General features: G+C 36.7%; 1 protein-coding gene across 5 annotated transcripts in view; it reads left to right on the top strand.

Moving 5' to 3' along the window:
• The window catches only part of LOC123534922 (lysine-specific demethylase 2A-like), an 87,066-nt gene that overhangs the window by 48,226 nt on the left and 19,077 nt on the right, over positions 1 to 19,763 (top strand). For all 5 annotated transcript variants that reach the window (XM_045317404.2, XM_053520144.1, XM_045317401.2 and 2 more), the window contains exons 5-12: positions 1,798 to 1,970; positions 5,026 to 5,132; positions 5,332 to 5,425; positions 8,699 to 8,852; positions 12,548 to 12,663; positions 17,239 to 17,376; positions 18,305 to 18,721; positions 19,042 to 19,125. In XM_045317404.2, the coding sequence (XP_045173339.2) occupies positions 1,798 to 1,970; positions 5,026 to 5,132; positions 5,332 to 5,425; positions 8,699 to 8,852; positions 12,548 to 12,663; positions 17,239 to 17,376; positions 18,305 to 18,721; positions 19,042 to 19,125 (1,283 nt within the window). The remainder of the gene's footprint in view (positions 1 to 1,797; positions 1,971 to 5,025; positions 5,133 to 5,331; positions 5,426 to 8,698; positions 8,853 to 12,547; positions 12,664 to 17,238; positions 17,377 to 18,304; positions 18,722 to 19,041; positions 19,126 to 19,763) is intronic.

The raw sequence follows: 19,763 nt of genomic DNA, 5'->3' as shown, positions 1-19,763 counted from the left end.
AGTTCGAAACTGGGTCACGTGCCTTCAAAAACTAGGTCAGTAGGTCTAAAAATAGAAAAACCTAGTGACCTCTCTAGAGGCCATATATTTCTCGAGATCTTCATGAAAATTGGTCAGAATGTTCACCTTGATGATATCGAGGTCAAGTTTGAAACTGGGTCACGTGCCTTCAAAAACAAGGTCAGTAGGTCTAAAAATAGAAAAACCTTGTGACCTCTCTAGAGGCCATATATTTCACAAGATCTTCATGAAAATTGGTCAAAACGTTCATCTTGATGATATCTAGGTCATGTTCGAAACTGGGTCACGTGCCATCAAAAACTAGGTCAGTAGGTCAAATAATAGAAAAACCTTGTGACCTCTCTAGAGGCCACATTTTTCATGGGATCTGTATGAAAGTTGGTCTGAATGTTCATCTTGATGATGTCTAGGTCAGGTTCGAAACTGGGTCACATGCGGTCAAAAACTAGGTCAGTAGGTCTAAAAATAGAAAAACCTTGTGACCTCTCTAGAGGCCATATATTTCATGAGATCTTCATGAAAATTGGTCAGAATGTTCACCGTGATGATATCTAGGTCAAGTTCGGAAGTGGGTCACGTGCCATCAAAAACTAGGTCAGTAGGTCAAATAATAGAAAAACCTTGTGACCTCTCTAAAGGCCATATTTTTCATGGGATCTGTATGAAAGTTGGTCTGAATGTTCATCTTGATGAATATCTAGGTCAAGTTCGAAACAGGGTCATGTGGTCCAAAACTGTCAGTGGTCTAAAATAGAAAAACGTGACCTCCTAGAGGCCATACATGTGAATGGATCTCCATAAAACTGTCAGAAGTTCACCTATGAATCTAGGTCAAGTTTGGAAACTGGTCAGTGCCTTAAAAAACTAGGTCATAGTCAAATAATAAAAACAACCTTGTGACCTCTCTAAGCCATACTTTTCGTGGGATCTGTAGAAAATTGTCTGAATGTTCATCTTGATGATATCTAGGTCAAGTTTGAAACTGGTCAACTTGCGGTCCAAAAACTAGGGCAGTAGGGCTAAATTATAAAATCTTTTGACCTCTCAGAGGCCATATTTTCAATGGATCTTCATGAAAATTGATCTGAATGCTTCACCTTGATGAATCTAGGTCAGTTCGAAATGGTCACATGCGGTCAAAAACTAGGCCCTAGGTATTTAAAAAGAAAAACCTTGTGACCTCTAGAGCCATATTTTTCATGAGATCTTATGAAAATTAGTGAAGAATGTTCACCTTGATGATATCTAGGTAGATTCAAAACAGGTACGTACCTTTGAAAACTAGGTATAGGTCAAATAATAGAAAAACCTTGTGACCTCTCTAGAGACCATTTTTCAAGACTTCTTGAAAATGGTCAGAATTTTTATCTTGATAATATCTAGGTCAAGTTTAAAACTGGGTCACATGAGCTCAAAAACTAGGTCACTATGTCAAATAATAGAAAAAACAATGTCATACTCAAAACTGGGTCATGTGGGAAGAGGTGAGCGATTCAGGACCATCATGGTCCTCTTGTTTATCTACACTCCACAAATGTCATAAAAAGGTTGCCAATGGTCAGTTCATGAATCCTGTTATTTTTGAGTCAGTAGATAGTAATGTTGTTGTCAAAAGAGTAACTGAATTGGAAGAAAAAATGTATACTTCTTTTATTTTGAATTAGAAAACTTAATGAATAATAGAAACTGGTAGCAGACCCATACTTATGCTCATTTTTGGCCCACTACCTTAAATGCTAAATCATATCACATTATTGTTAAATTTGCATTTTGTAGGATCACGCAGAATGTTGGATGTTATGGATGTAAACACACAGAAGGGTCTTGAAATGACAATGAAGGAATGGGTTAAGTACTACGAAAACACAGAGAGGGACCGTCTCCTCAATGTTATAAGTCTGGAGTTCAGTCACACAAAGCTAGAAAACTATGTGGAATCACCTAACCTGGTTAGTATTAAACTAGGGCTGGGGCACAGTTAAGCTACTGGGTATGACCTATGTTGAAGGAATTGGTCACACAAAAAGAGACTGTCTACTCTGTAAGTCTGAAGTTTAGTCACACAAGACTTTAAAACTTCGCTAGATCTCTTAACCCTTACCCTGCTAAATTTCTTTAATGAACTTTTCCATCTTTTAAATTGGACAGTACCATTAACTATAAAAAGGGGTGCATTCAAAAAGATACTGATGGATGTGCACGCTGATCATGATCTACACTGGTCGCAAAGGCAGAACCAGTCGTGTCCAGCATGGTAAGGGTTAAGTAGGTTAGTTTTACAAGGGGAATGGATACTGTGGTTTTGGCCATCTTTCCTAAGAATTGGGACACTCCAAGTATTGGGACAATCTTATACATGTAATTGGTAAAAATGATCACTTTTCTCATCCCTAAAATTTGGGACACCATGCATGTGATTTTCTGGGCAGGAGATTTAGAATCTGATATTTCAAGGTCATTCCCATTCCCTGTCAGACGTTTTTTCAATCATGGACCTGCCATGAGTTTGAGAACATCTATTCTATGCCTTTTGATCTAAAAGTCAAGATGCATTGTCATAATTAAAGTGTTAACGAACATGCTGATCAAAATGAAGTATGTCCATAACTATGTGGTAACTGCTTATCACAAATTAATTGGTAAGCACAGAAATTTAAGTCAGTTGAGGAGGTAGTTCTGATTGATATCCCTGCTTCTTTTTGTTCCACCTGTCTGTAACAGTCTCTGTTCTTAAATTTAGTAATATGTCTGCAGTATAGTTATAAAGCAAAGAGATTTTATATTTTTTCTTAATTTTTGAATTTTATTCAATACATACAAGTTCAAAAGCAGTTTCTTCCAAAAATTTATTCTTTTGGCCATTTCTACTGTTAGTATAAGTTTTTTTGAAAGTAAGTCTTTGAAAAGAGAAGAAAAATAATTATGATGATCTTATTGTGTGTAATTGGCAGAATTGTTATGAACATAGGGTATATCAATTAGAGTTGATAGGAAGAGCAACATGTTGCAATAGCTGAAAACAATAATACGGAAGAAATGTAAATGGGTTAAGATATCTTTAACATTATGGCTACTGTTTATATAGTTAACACTTGGTAAAGATAAAAAAGTTGTTCGGTTGTGTTAGAAAAAAAAAATGTGGATGAGATTGAAGCTTACTAAGTTTAAATGGAAAAAAAAGTCGTTGCAGCCAAAAAAAAATTCTGTTTACATAAGATGAACTTTTAACTCAAATTGAACAATTTCTCCTTGAGAAATCAATCCCATTCAGTATGTATTTATGTCAAGATATTTTTATGCCCTAGTTAGCATAGTGGCTAAAAGTACAGGTAGCCTTTATCATACATTTTAAAAAATATGGAAAAACATATTAGTAATAGTTAGGGCTGTCATCGATAGAAACGATATCGATGTATCAACGATTTTTTTTTGTCGATCAATTATCGATTCCCATTTTCAAAAATCGATAGTTTACAGGGAGAAAAAACTACCCAAATAAACACCCAGACCCTAAAAAACAACTTAAGTTCACAAAGTTGTAAATTTGGATGAATGCAAAAAAGGAGTGAAGGCAAAATAAAAATGAAAGATGTTATTAATTTTTATGTATTTCTTTTATTTCATAAATACAAATACAACACAATCAAACAGAAAATGGAAAGTAGGCAATAAAACTTAAAATAGCACTTACAGGAAGGTATATAGTATGCATATAAACAAATAGGTCGTTAATCTAACTTAATAATCAATATATCGATGTATCGTCCATATTTGCCTTCTGATATATCGGTATCGTCGATACGCCTAAGACCCAATCAATGACAGCCCTAGTAATAGTTAATATAATAGACACAACATCTGTTGTTAGAAATATTTTGTGAAACTGTTAATAGGATAGATTGCTTTTTGAGATTGCTGTGTTTATTTAGGGTGTAACATAATACAAAGTCATGAAAAACTTACCATAAAAATACTATTTTCCATTTCTGTAGTGAAACGTGAATATACTTAGTTTTTTGATAGTCAATTAAGTTTTGCAACCTGAATATTAAGAGATAAACAAGTAGTATAAAAGTTATTTTGAAATATTTCAAATACAATCGTGATAAGAAAATGACTTAATAAAACAGCAATTTATAACTTTAAATACATCAAGAGTATGACTGATATATGAGCCGTGCCATGGGAAAACCAACATAGTGGGTATGCGACCAGCATGGATCCAGACCAACCTGCGCATCCGCGCAGTCTGGTCAGGATCCATGCTGTTCGCTAACAGTTTCTCCAATTCCAATAGGCTTTAAAAGCGAACAGCATGGAGCCTGACCAGACTGCGCGGATGCGCAGGCTGGTCTGGATCCATGCTGGTCGCATACCCACTATGTTGGTTTTCTCATGGCACGGCTCATATGTAGTCCGGATACAATTCTCCTATCTTGATTAGACCGTATTGAAAATTAATAAAAAGATACTGAAAACAGGTATTAAAATATCTAAATAAATTGTGTGCCTATATCTGCCAATTGTTTCTAATGTGAAAATGCAAACATAAAGTTAAAAAACTGAATATTTCATTTGCTGCTATTAGATAATATTTTCTTCCAACAGGACCTGATTTGTTTTCCTTTCAAACAAAGAAGTCTGAATTTGATGTTATTATAAGATAAAATCACTGTATAATACAATTATTGCGGAGTAGTGTCAAAAGTCAAAGCGACACTCTGAAAATGCTTAATTTAATGGACGTAATTCATTCAGACTGTGCCCTTATCATGTAATTCCTTTGTATCCCGAAACAATGATTTCATTTAGTGATAAAAATCACCATTTGGGATATAGTATTTCCTAATTCATACAGTTTAAACTCAGCAAATGTTTGCGTAAAATGTTAACTAAAGATGCACTTGAAGATATGTCTTTGGAAATTGATCAATATGATCTCTTGATTTTGTGTTTTTCATGTGTTATCTCCCTTGGTATGATTTTCTTTCTTTCAAAATTCAGGTACGTGAAGTAGACTGGGTGGATACAGCGTGGCCTCAGCATCTCAAAGATTGTCAGACAGAATCAACAAATGCCATTGATAAGATGAAGTACCCGAAAGTACAGAAGTAAGTACCGTAAACCACTATTCTTGCTCACTCTCTTGAAAACCATTCAATTTTATTGCTGGAATTATTTTAGTATATTAATTCATCTCATTTAAATGAATTTTTCATTACTCAGCCATCAGCCACATAAAACCTGTCCCAGCAGGTAAAATTGTCTGCATAAGTATTGATTAAACAACTTTGTGTGGTATGTTTGCAGGTACTGTCTGATGAGTGTGGCGGGGTGTTACACAGATTTCCACATTGATTTTGGCGGAACTTCTGTATGGTACCATATCCTGCATGGAGAAAAGGTGAGCAATCATTCAATAACATTTAGAGTTTCACTAGGGATACTATGTATTGTATTTTTATGCCCCCGAAGGGAGGCATATAGTTTTTGAACCGTCTGTCCATCTGTCGGTCTGTCAGTCTGTCCGCAATTTTCGTGTCCGGTCCATATCTTTGTCATCGATGGATGGATTTTCAAATAACTTGGCACGAATGTGTACCACAGTAAGACGACGTGTCGCGGGCAAGACCCAGGGTTCGTAGCTCAAAGGTCAAGGTCACACTTAGACATTAAAGGATAGTGCATTGATGGGCGTGTCCGGTCCATATCTTTGTCATCGATGGATGGATTTTCAAATAACTTGGCATGAATGTGTACCACAGTAAGACGACGTGTCGCGCGTAAGACCCAGGTCCGTAGCTCAAAGGTCAAGGTCACACTTAGACATTAAAGGATAGTGCATTGATGGGCGTGTCCGGACCATATCTTTGTCATCGATGGATGGATTTTCAAATAACTTGGCATGAATGTGTACCACAGTAAGACGACGTGTCGCGCGCAAGACCCAGGTCCGTAGCTCAAAGGTCAAGGTCACACTTAGACGTTAAAGGTCATTTTTCATGATAGTGCATTGATGGGCGTGTCAGGTCCATATCTTTGTCATCCATGGATAGATTTTCAAATAACTTGGCATGAATGTGTACCACAGTAAGACGACGTGTCATGCGCAAGACCCAGGTCCGTAGCTCAAAGGTCAAGGTCACACTTAGACTTTAAAGGTCATTTTTCATGATAGTGCATTGATGGGCGTGTCAGGTCCATATCTTTGTCATTCATGCATGGATTTTAAAATAACTACGCATGAATGTGTGACACAGTAAGACGACATGTCGCGCGCAAGACCCAGCTCCGTAGGTCAAAGGTCCTAAACTCTAACGTCAGCCATAACTACTCATTCAAAGTGTCATCGGGGGCATATGTCATCCTATGGAGACAGCTCTTGTTTTTTAGCTCACCTGTCACAAAGTGACAAGGTGAGCTTTTGTGATCGCGCGGTGTCCGTCGTCCGTCGTCCGTCCGTCCGTCCGTCCGTCCGTAAACTTTTGCTTGTGACCACTCTAGAGGTCACATTTTTCATGGGATCTTTATGAAAGTTGGTCAGAATGTTCATCTTGATGATATCTAGGTCAAGTTCGAAACTGGTCACGTACCGTCAAAACAGGTCAGTAGGTCTAAAAATAGAAAACCTTGTGACCTCTCTAGAGGCCATAATTTTCATGGATCTTCATGAAAATTGGTCAGAATGTTCATCTTGAGATATCTAGGTCAAGTTCGAACTGGTCACGTGCGGTCAAAAACTAGGTCAGTAGGTCTAAAAATAGAAAAACCTTTGACTCTCTAGAGGCCATATATTTCACAAGATCTCATGAAAGTTGGTCAGAACGTTCACCTTGATGATATCTAGGTCAAGTTCGAAACTGGTCACGTGCCATCAAAAACATGGTCAGTAGGTCTAAAATAGAAAAACCTTGTGACCTTTCTAGAGGCCATATATTTCACAAGATCTTCATGAAATTGGTCAGAACGTTCACCTTGATGTAACTAGGTCAAGTTCGAAACTGGGTCACGTGCCGTCAAAACTGGTCATAGGTCTAAAAATAGAAAAACCTTGTGACCTTTCTAGAGGCCATATATTTCACAAGATCTTCATGAAAATTGGTCAGAACGTTCACTTGATGTTATCTAGGTCAAGTTCGAACTGGTCACGTGCCATCAAAAACTAGGTCAGTAGGTCAAAATAGAAAACTTGTGACCTCTCTAAAGGCCATATTTTAAATGGATCTTCATGAAAGTTGGTCTGAATGTTCATCTGATGATATCTAGGTCAGATTCGAAACAGGGTCATGTGCGGTCAAAAACTAGGTCAGTAGGTCTAAAAATAGAAAAACCTTGTGACCTCTCAGAGGCGATACTTGTGAATGGATATTCATAAAATTGGTCAGATGTTCCCTTGATGATATCTAAGTCAAGTTCGAAAGTGGTCACGTTGCCTTCAAAAAGTAGGTCAGTAGGTCAAATAATGAAAAACGTTGTGACCTCTCTAAAGGCCATATTTTTCATGGATCTGTATGAAAGTTGGTCTGAATGTTTATCTTGTATATCTAGGTCAAGTTTGAAACTGGTCAACTGCGATCAAAAACTAGGTCAGTAGGTCTTGAAATAGAAAAACTGTGACCTCTCTAGAGGCCATACCTTGAATGGATCTTCATGAAATTGGTCAGAATTTCCCTTGATGATATCTAGGTCAAGTTTGAAACTGGTCACGTGCCTTAAAAACTAGTCAGTAGGTCAATAATAGAAAAACTTTGTGACTCTCTAGAGACATATTTTTCAATAGATCTTCATGAAAATGGTCAGAATTTTCATCTTTATAATATCTAGGTCAAGTCAAAACTGGTCACATGAGCTCAAAAACTAGGTCACTATGTCAATAATAGAAAAAACGACGTCATACTCAAAACTGGATCATGTGGGAAGAGGTGAGCGATTCAGGACCATCATGGTCCTCTTGTTCTGTTTTTTTTTGATATTAACAAACTTGGATAGGTCCTGGATTTAGGGTGTTAGCAGTTTGGTTTACAAGCGGTCAGAAGTTTTATTAGTTTTGTCAAATGGTGCAGCCTGGTTAATATTTTTCACTTAGTTGTCATAGTATCAATGAAAAAAATAATCACAAGTGGCTTCATTTACCAAGTCTTGTAGTTAATCATTATATTATTATGTTGTAGTTCATTTATCATGCAGGGCCTCTGTGGCTGAGTGTTTAAGGTTGCTGAATTTGAGTCGCTTGCCCTTCAACGATGTGGGTTTGAGTTTCACTGGGGACATTGGATTCTTCATGTGAGGAATCTATGTAGCTGGCTTACAGAAGGTCAGTCACTGGGGTTCTAACCATGTGCCCGCCTGTGATGAAAGAATGCGCGGAGGAGCAACTGGGGTCTTCCTCCACCATCAAAGATGGAAAGTTGCCATATGACCTATAATTGTGTCCATGCGACGTTAAACCCAACAAACAAAACAATATTTATCATGCAGTTTTTTATCAATATGGGGAGAAAATTCTTCCATTTGACTTTGATCTTCAGTTAAGGTTAAGCAAAATGTATGGCTGAAGGATATTAGAGTGTCACACACCAGATCTTCCTCCCTGGTGAAGAGTATATTAAAGGGCATTGATAATTAGAAAATTCCAGTCTGTTACTTAGGCCAGTATCTTTTATTTCTTCGTTTTCAGATTTTCTGGTTAATTCCTCCCACTGATAAAAATCTGGCAAAGTACGAGAACTGGGTGCTGTCAGGAAAACAAGGCGATGCATTTTTAGCGGATTCCATTGAGGAGTGTCAGATGATTCAGCTTGTGGCTGGGAATACTTTCATCATTCCATCAGGTTAGTCTGCTGTGTTTTGTTTTTCTAAGGTAATATTTTTATCATATTGAAATGGTATGCTTCCTCAAATTTGTAGTAATGATTATATGAATATTTTGTCTTGTCTGTCAGTATTTTTTGTTTTGTTTTGGGTTTAACGCCGTTTTTAGCCCACCATCATCAGATGGTGGGCTATTCAAATCACTCTGCGTCCGTGGTCCGTCGTCCTTCCGTCCGTCCGTCCGTCCGTCCGTCCGTCCGTCCGTCATTCCGTCCGTCCTTCCGTTAACAATTTCTCGTTATCGCATCTCCTCAGAAACTACCAGGGGGATTTTGACCAAACTTTGTCAGAATGATGTATTGGTACCCTAGTTGTGTCCCCCTGAAAATCAGACTGGTTCAACAATTTTTGAATTAGTTATGGCCTTTGTTTATTTCTATAATTACATAGATTTATATAGGGAAAAACTTTGAAAATCTTCTTGTCCAAAACCACAGAGCCTAGAGCTTGATATTTGGTATGAAGCATCATTTAGTGGTCCTCTACCAGATGATTCAAATTATTTCCAGGGTCTAATATGGCCCCGCCCCGGGGGTCACATGTTTATATAGACTTAATAGGAAAACTTTGAAAAACCTCTTGTTCAAAACCACAGGGCCTAGGCTTTGAATTTTGTATGTGACACCATCTAGTGGTCTTCTACTAATATTGTTCAAATTATTCCCCTAGGGTTCAAATATGCCCCGCCCGGGGTCACATGGTTACATAGACTTAATAGGGAAAAACCTTGAAATCTTCTGGTCCAAACTCAAAGCTAGGCTTTGGCATTTGTAATGTAGCATCATCAAGTGGTTTCTACCAAGTTTGTTCAAATTATCCCCAAGGGTCAAATATGGCCCCGCCCTGGGGTTCATGGTTCATACAGACGTGTAATAGGGAAAGCTTTTAAAATTTTCTTGTCAATACCTACAACATTCAGATTGGACCAATGTATGGTTTTGAGTGGCAAGATGAACCTTGATATGAGTTGACCTTGATTTTGACCTATGTGACCTACTTTTACATTTCTGTAGCTACAGCCTTCAAAATTTGGACCACAATGCATAGTTTTGTGCACTGAAAAAGACTTTGACCTTGACGTTGACCTAGGACCTACTTTCACATTTTGAAGGTACAGCTTCAAATTTGGACCACATGCATAGTTTCATGTTCTGAAATGAATTTGACCTTGATTTTGACCTAGTGACCTACTTTACATTTCTCAAGCTACAGCCTTCAAATTTGGACCATATGCATAGTTTTGTGTACGAAACAACCTTGACCTTTCATTGATCTAGTGACCTACTTTCACATTTTGAAGGTACAGCTTCAAATTGGGACCACATGTATAGTTCTGTGTTCCGAAATAAAATTGACCTTGATTTTGACCTAGTGACCTACTTTCACATTTCCGAGCTACAACTTCAAATTTGGACAACTTGCATAGTTTATGTACCGAAATGACTTTGACCTTAAGATTGACCTAGTGACCTACTTTTACATTTCTAATAGCTACAGGCTTCAAATTTAGACCACATGCATAGATTGTGTAACGAAACAAACTTTGACCTTGACATTGACTAGTGACCTGCTTTCCACATTTTTGAAGTTACAAGTCTTTAAATTTGGACCACATGCATAGATTTGTGTTCTGAAGTGTAATTTGACCTTGATTTTGGCCTAGTACCAACTTTCACATTTTCAAGCCGCAGCCTTCAAATTTGGACCACTTGCATAGTTTGTGTACCGAAATTAAACTTTGACCTTAAGATTGACCTAGTGACCTAACTTTCAAATTTCTCAAACTACAGCCTTGAAACTTGATTGCACATGCATAGTTTTGTGTACGAAGAACTTTGTCCTTGAAATTGATCAAGTGACCTACTTTCACATTTCTCAAGCTACAGCTTTCGAATTTGGACCACATGCACAGTGTTTGTACGGAAATGAAATTTGACCTTGAGCTAGTCATTAAGTCTTGAATTTGGAACACTCAAAATGCACATTGGTGGGCGCCAAGATCCCTGTGATTATGTTCAACAGTATTTCAGTTTGTAAAGGCGGGTAGTTAACCTAACAGTGTTCCTGGATTCTGTAAACCAGTACAAACCTGTTCTCTGCAAGTAACTGCCAACTTCCCCACAAGTCTGTCTGTCACAAAAATTAGCTTGGACTATTCCTCTTATAACTACTGGTTGGATTGCAACAAAACTTTGTAAGAAGGTGCTGTTTTGCATATTTAGACGTTTTTCAGTTGAATGGGTTTTTAGCTGACCTGAACCAAGATTTCAGGGTGAGCTATTAGTATAGATTGATAGTTGAGCATCCACCATTAGTTGCTAACATTTTTACTTAAACATCTTCTCCTCTGAAAATATTTTTTTTTTATTTGGCTGAAATTCCATTTATGTGACTATTTAGAATAAAAGAGAAAACAAAGGGGTAGTTGCATAACTACCTGCTGTCAAAAATTTCTTTGAGCCAGATTCATGAAACTTCATAGGATTGTTATTCAGCACGTGAAGTTGCACACCTAGGATTTAGAATTATATTTTGCATAAAGGGCCTAGAAGTATGTGTCACATGTATCTCCCAATTGTATTTGACCTAGAGTCATGAAACATTATAGGATTTTTGTTCATCTTGTGGAGTTGTGTAGCTCGAGTTTTGTTTGGGATTTCACTCAACTGGACCTAAGTTATGGCCTTTGATTTCGTCAGTAACATACTTAGCATTTCCACTGGTTTGTACACTCTGATTTGGGATGTACAGGTTCATATTTCACCATCTTTCTGCAGATTACAATATTTCATAATTTCTTGCTTAATTGCTTCATGATATTGATAGGACCACATATATTTCCAGTTTCTTGCACGAGACATATCTGTCGTAATTTATGCTAAACAGAATCGTTTTTAATTCATCAAACAATGTATCATGACATCTTTTCAAAGACAGGCGAGCACTTTAAAACCACCATGGCCCACTTGTTTCTTGTTTACTACTGGTTGCATACACTTGAAATCCTGTATGCTGTTAGTGATTTTCCTGTCTATTTCTCCAAAACTTTAACTTGATTCACAAACATGGGATTGTTTAACCCTTACCCTGCTGAATTTCTATAATGAACTTGTCTACAGCTTTTAATTTTGACAGTACCATTAACTGCCAAAAGGGGTGCTTACCAAAAAGATACTGACTGAATATCGAGAAGTGCAGATTTTGATCAGACTGCACAGATGTCCAGGCTGATCATGATCTGGACTGGTCGCAAAGGCAGAATCAGTTGTGTTCAGCATGATAAGAGTTAACTTTTCTTTTTGTTTATCTCCAAAAGCATGTCTTCATGCACTGGACTTTCCAGTCTCCTTGATGTTTCTGTAAAATAGTATTTGGAGACACGTTCTTTTACTTATTAATAAAGAAATGTCTAGTTTTTTCAGTTGTTTGGTTTATTTATGAAACTTAGACCTTTCTTTGTTTTGGCATTTGTCTTTAAAGGACTTGAAACGAAAAGGGTATGCAGTTACCTGGCATCCAGAATTCACTTTGAAATATTTATTGAAAGATCAGTAGACAGTTATCTCATATTTCAAAGTGCTTGCTTATGCAAATTTTAACATCATGTCTGAAGATGAAATGAAAAAGGTTTATCAGTTATGCAGTGTATTTTCAGGATGGATTCACGCAGTGTTTACACCAAAAGATTCTTTGGTTTTTGGCGGGAATTTCCTACACAGCTTCAATATGGTCAACCAGCTCAAAGTGTCATCCATCGAAGATAAAACACATGTGAGGCTTTATAAATTTAATATTGATTTAAGCTGTCACGTCAACCACACCTATAAAACAGTAACAAAAGACAACAATACAGGGATTAATTAATTTTACCTGGCTCAGAAAAAATGCAGTACTTATACAACTAGTTTTAGTTACAACCTAGAAAGTACGAACTTCTTAGTCATTTATCCTAACCATGTTATTGTTAATGGAAATTGTCATGTTTGTATTGAAGTTGAGGAAATTGGTCTGGTGTTTGAAATTAGAGAAAAAAAACTAAATTAACAAAATCCTGAAAAGTTTGGTAGTTATAAAAAAAAAAATGAGTTTGGAGACAAGTCGAAAAACACTATCAACTGATCAGTGAGGATAGTTTTGAAATTACCAATTACAGACTGGTTCTGTATTCTTGTTTTATAACCTTTGGATTTTATGGTTCTTTTGGAGTTGAGTTTTGAAATATACTAATAACAAAATTGCATTTTGAGATGGGTTTCCACACTGTTCTTTTGTAACCTTGTACTATGACTGGTTCTTTCTAACCCAAGTTTTGAAGTTGACTGATGGTAAGGTTACATTCTAAGACTTATTTCCACTTAGACATTATCCCTTACCATGCTAAATTTCTAAAATGGACTTGTCCATCTTTCAATTTGGACAGTACTGTTAACTGTTAAAAGGGGTGCTTAACAAAAAAAGTTACTGACTGAACAGCAAACAGTGCAGATCATGATCAGACTGCACATATGTGCAGGCTGATCTTGATCTGCACTGGTCGCAAAGGCAGAATCAGTTGTGTCCAGCATGATAAAGGATATAACCTCGAACCTTGATTAGTTTTTTCTGAACAGAGTTTATCGACCAGTGTCAGGTTTACATTTTGAAATTGACTTTAATACCTTGAAGCCAGTTTACAGAAGTGTCAAACAGAAAGTATGAGATGAAAGTCTAAAACCTGCAGACACATTATACACATGTCATTATCTAGTCTACATTATGAAAACTACAAATTTTCATCCTCAAAAAAGAAAGGTTTTAAGTGACTGTAGGCTTGAAATAAAGTATCATATTACAAGCAGAACATTGTTAAAAGTTTAAGTTGATGTATAAATGTTATGTAATTTATAAACATTTGTCTACACTACCGTATACCCTGAAATCAGTGCTGAACACTATAACATTATAGGGTCACCCCAGTTTTACTGAAAATAAGTCATTATTCAACCTTGTTTTAAACAAGATCACTCCAAATTATTTTCACTGACAAAAAGCCTGATGAATCCAAGTTATAGCAAAAGAAACTTATGTTCCAAATTTGTTATTGCAAACAATCCCCATAATTCTGATTTGAATTTTGACAGAGTTATGCCCCTTTTTAACTTAGAATATTTTGTTTAAAGTTTTATAAATTTTTACTGGCAAAGCTCTAATTCAGAGTCAAGCACTGAGAAAAGTCGAGTGCGCTGTCATCAGACAGCTCTTGTTTTATGTCTTTGATTATTTCATTTTTTCCTCATAATTCTTTTATTTGGAAAAATTTACAAGCTATACTCAGACTGCATTATCACACTGTTTATAAACACAAACTCTTTGTAGTAGGAAAATCTTTTGTAATACAGTAAAAAAAAAAATTGAACAGTTTTAGTATAGAGCATTGTTGCAGTTCTATACCATTTAGAGCTTACATATATTAATTGTTGCTAGCAAATTAGCAAATATGTTTTCATCAGTCCCCCCCCCCCCACCTGTGAAAATGCTGTGGTGCAAAGAGTACTTATTAGGAGCTATCTGGTACATTACGCATGAAATACTATAGCATACCCTTTTAAAAGATCAGTTTTCATAATGACAAGAAAACAAAGAAATGACTTTACTATTCTTTCGATGCTTGAACATCTTTTGTTAACAAATGGTTGTGTAGACTGAGAAGACAATATATGCAATGCATTCATGCATAATCTAGTACGTAACTGTACTTTGAACATATCATACTTGTTTTGAAGGAAGGGAATATGTCTAACCTATCTCATTTTCAAAATGTTTTCACATTTTGTTTTTTTACTGTTCTTTATCTTAGAAAGCAATTCATTCACATAATATTATTTAGATTTTCCTCCCTTATACTTTGAACTGTCTCCATAAACCAGTTACATTCAGGGTTGCCACTTACCTTGAAAAATCAGGGAAAAATGATTTTTTTCCAAGGTCAGTGGATTGTCAGGGAAATCTTGATAGTGGTCAGTGAAAAATGAAATTTTAGAAAAGTCATGGAAAAATGAAATTCTGGGTCAATGTTTAAAATGTTCAGTTGCTATGGCAGTCTTCAAGCAGTATTTATAAGTATCCAAACACAATTTGGTGTAATTGTGTATAAACATAATTTAAATGTGTTTGAATCAATTTCATTTTTATGTTAACTTTGGAATTTTGAAGACTGAAAGGCTTTGCAACCTTGCCTTGATTGAAAATGGTGGATTGGACAGCTGTAGGGGAGGAGAAGACTGAAAAAATATGGTGGTATTCGTCAGTAAAAAGTATGGTTTAGTCAGGAAATAGTTAGGGAATTTCATTTTCTCAACTAAGTGGCAAGCCTGACTTTTCATGACAACTCTGTTTTGATGTTGACTGACCACTGTAACATTGATATAAATGACCACTGCTATGAGTTTGACTGACCACTCTAACATTGATATAAATGACTACTGCTATGAGGTTGACTGACCACTGTAACATTGATATAAATGACTGCCTGACCACTGTTACAAGGTTAAATGACAACTGCTATGAGGTTGACTGACCACTGTAGCAAAGTTAAATGACCACTGCTATGAATTTGACTGACCACTGTAGCAAAGTTAAATGGCCACTGCTATGAGGTTGACTGAACACTGTAACATTGATATAAATGACCACTGCTATGAGGTTGCCTGACCACTGTTACAAGGTTAAATGACAACTGCTATGAGGTTGACTGACCACTGTAGCAAAGTTAAATGACCACTGCTATGAGGTTGACTGACCACAGTAGCAAAGTTAAATGACCACTGCTATGAGGTTGCCTGACCACTGTTACAAGGTTAAATGACCACTGCTATGAGGTTGACTGACCACTGTAGCAAAGTTAAATGACCACTGTGATGAGGTTGCCTGACCACTGCTACAAGGTTAAATGACCACTGCTATGAGGTTGACTGACCACTGTAGCAAAGTTAATTGACCACTGCTATGAGGTTGACTGACCACTGTTACAAGGTTAAATGACCACTGCTATGAGGTTTACTGACCACTGTTACAAAGTTAAATGACCACTGCTATGAAGTTGACTGACCACTGTAGCAAAGTTAAATGATCACTGCTATGAGGTTATAACTGGACCACTGTGGTTACTGAAGGTTAAAATGACCACTGCTATGAGGTTGACTTACCACTGTAGCAAAGTTAAATGAACACTGCTATGATTTTAACGACCACAGTTACAAGGTTAAATGACCACTGCTATGAGGTTTACTGACCACTGTTACAAGGTTAAATGACCACTGCTATGAGGTTGACTGACCACTGTAGCAAAGTTAAATGACCACTGCTATTAGGTTTACTGACCACTGTTACAAGGTTAAATGACCACTGCTATGAGGTTTACTGACCAGTGTTACAAAGTTAAATGACCACTGCCATGAGGTTGACTTACCACAGTAGCAAAGTTAAATGACCAGTGCTATGAGTTTAACTGACCACTGTTACAAGGTTAAATGACCACTGCTATGAGGTTTACTGACCACTGTTACAAGGTTAAATGACCACTGCTATGAGGTTGACTGACCACTGTAGCAAAGTTAAATGACCACTGCTATGAGGTTTACTGACCACTGTTACAAGGTTAAATGACCACTGCTATGAGTTTGACTGACCACAGTAGCAAAGTTAAATGACCAGTGCTATGAGTTTGACTGACCACTGTAGCAAAGTTAAATGACCACTGTGATGAGGTTGCCTGACCACTGCTACAAGGTTAAATGACCACTGCTATGAGGTTGACTGACCACTGTTACAAGGTTAAATGACCACTGGTATGAGGTTGACTGACCACTGTAGCAAAGTTAATAACAACGTACGTTTATATACAGAAAGTAAAAGGTGAACTTATTGAACTACATTGTCAGTTAAGTTACAATGATACATTTATACTAGCATTTCATATTTAAATGCATGGAACATGTGTCATGTTGACTGACCCCTGTAACCAGGTTTAATAAATGTGTTTGTGTAAGCTGATTACTATATTAATTGGTTAAATTATCCACAGCAATGAGGATAACTGACCCCTTTAACAGCATTGATGACCATTGTTATGAGATTTACTGTAATGAGGTTAACTTACCACTGTGATGGGGTTTAGATAAATTTGATTTCGCTTCAGCATAAGTTTTTCAGTAAAGTGATGATTAATCCACTAGGGTATCAGATCTAATAGTTCCGTCATAGAAGTCCTAAAATTAGATTTTATGCGTATTAATTTCGATTGAAACTTAATCAGTTTGTGTTTCTAAGTTATGGCATAGTTATGGAAGTATTAATTTGCTGTTACAGGTACCAATGAAATTCCGCTACCCGTTCTATGCAGAGATCAACTGGTATGTTCTAGAACGTTATGTACACTCGTTGACTGGCGTGACGTACCTAGAGAAACCACAGCTCAATGAGGATCTTGAAGTCATCAACACCAAGGTTAGTACATACAAAATACACTGATTGTCTCTTATAGAAATGGTGAAAGAGGTTAAAACTTCAATGCCAAGCTGAGGTGAATGTCTTTTGTGTGACTGTGTGACAAAAGAATGTTTTTTTCATTGTACAGCGATAGAGCACTTATTCTTATCCTGGTTAACAAGATATAATTTATTTATTTTTAGCTCACCTGAGCACAGAGTGCTCATGGTGAGGTATTGTGATCACGCTGTGTCCATCATGCGTGCCTGCGTCTGTCCGTGTGTCCGTCTTTCCATCGTCAATGATTGTGTTTAAAAGGCATCTCCTCCAAAACCACTGAATGGATTTTGATGAAACTTGGCGTGGATAATCCTTGGATGATCCTCTACCAAAATTATTCAAACAATTCCACTTGGTTGCACATAGATGCTGCCAGAGCTAAAAATAGAAAATTCTTCGAATGACATCTCCTCCTTAACAGATAGTCCGATTTTGAAATAATTTCACTCAAATGGTCCTAATTTCACCCTCTACCAAGATTGTTAAAGTTATACCGATTTGTCAAAAAACATGGCTGCCAGGGGGTGTGGTCACTTTTCCATATATGTATATAGTGGAAATTTTAAAAATCTTTTTGTGTGAAACTGCTGGCCCAATTTTGAAATATTTTTACACAAATGGTCTTTGTGTGAACCCCTACCAAGATTGTTCAAATTATTTTGATTCGTCAAAAACATGGCTGCCAGAGGGCATGGTCGCTTTTTCCTATATGTATATAGTAGAAACTTTAAAAATCTTCTTATGTGAAACTGCTAGCCTCATTTCGAAATAATTTTACACAAATAGTTCTTGTGTGACCCTCTACAAAGATTGTTCAAATAATTCTGATTCCATGAAGAATTAGTCCTCCTGATTACTGTGATTAGCTCCCTTCTTTGTATGACAGGTAGAGAGAGATCAGGCTAACTTTGAACTGCTGGAAGAAAAACTAAATAAGAGGCTGTCTGTGTCACTGACAAGGATAGACGACACCTCCCCGGGACGTAAATCAACCAGTGATGATGATAGTACAGCTTCTGGACCAACCAGATCACCAGGTCAAGCTTCTTCACTACCCAGAACAGGAAGGAAGTCTTCCTCAGAGAGTGCTAATTCCTTGGATTTGAAATCAGTCGATAAACCGGAAATTATGAAAGTGCCGTACAAAAGTCCGGTGAAGAAGAAAACAAAATACGTACACCTGACTAAATATGAACTGGAGGGTCTGATAGAAGTGCTAGCATGGGTAGAAAGTTTGCCTCCTAGTAAGAAAGGGATTCCAAAGGATCTGATTGACCCAGATACGGTGCTTAGGGAAGTCAGGGTACAGTGTACACTTATATTTTGTTGTGTGTATATGATGTTGGGGTTCGTGTTTCCATTTCAAGTAAGATCAGTTAGTATGGACTCAAAAAAATTTGTCTAGGAAATTACTGCTTATGTAAAATCCATCTTACTTGATTTTGTTGAGTAATCTTTGTAGAATATTCATACAAATATACTTTACTTCTAAATATTAAAATGTTGTGTATTGAATATTTAAGTCATTGCATTGTAACACATTAATCGTTATTTTATACAATTGTATTTCTTATAGACGAAATTGTTTGGTTTAGTTTTAATGCTATTTGGACTGTGTTACAGCATTTGATCCAGGAGCATATGAAAGACAATCCAGAACTTGCTATAACAGGAGAACCAGTCTTGGAATGGACAAAGGCAACTAAGGTATTGTTTGAATCTGTATTGTAGCTCGATTAAAATGCATAACAATACTTCTAAGGTAGCGGACCTGAATTGACAATTTACATTTTCTTTCTGATTATGTATTCTCTATGTGCGATTTTGTAATTTTTCAGTTGTTACGAAGAGCACTTTTCTGGTATGGCTTAAGGATGAAGGGGGTGACATTCAGTATTGTGATCTCACAGAAATTGCCTATTGTAAATACTGGTCCACTCCCTTTAAAGTCTTAAATACCTGTCACTGACATTATACTTAAATAACTATTCCTGCTATCTTTTAAGTTTTGGCCAATTGTCATTCTGTTTCTCAGTTTGTTGTCCAGTCATACTATCCCTTTTTCAGTAACCAGTCTGTCTATCCATCAGCCAGTATAAGATAATAATAGGTTATTAGCTTTATATAGGGAAATATGCACAAGTTCTATAGCGAAAATATTGCGAGACTAGTTCAGGCGTCGGTGTATGGAAAAATATTGACGTTTCTGGTTCCATTGTAACTTAATGGGGAATGGAAACGAGTATGTAATAATAAAAAATACCTGTTGATGGATCTAAAGTCATAGAATTAAAATATAGCCTTTCCATTCTCTTTTCTTAAGAGTAATTTATCTCCTTTGTCAA

The sequence above is a fragment of the Mercenaria mercenaria genome, chromosome 12 (assembly GCF_021730395.1).
Source record: "Mercenaria mercenaria strain notata chromosome 12, MADL_Memer_1, whole genome shotgun sequence".
NCBI classification, from domain to species: domain Eukaryota; kingdom Metazoa; phylum Mollusca; class Bivalvia; order Venerida; family Veneridae; genus Mercenaria; species Mercenaria mercenaria.
This window is presented reverse-complemented; position numbering and strand designations above follow the sequence as displayed.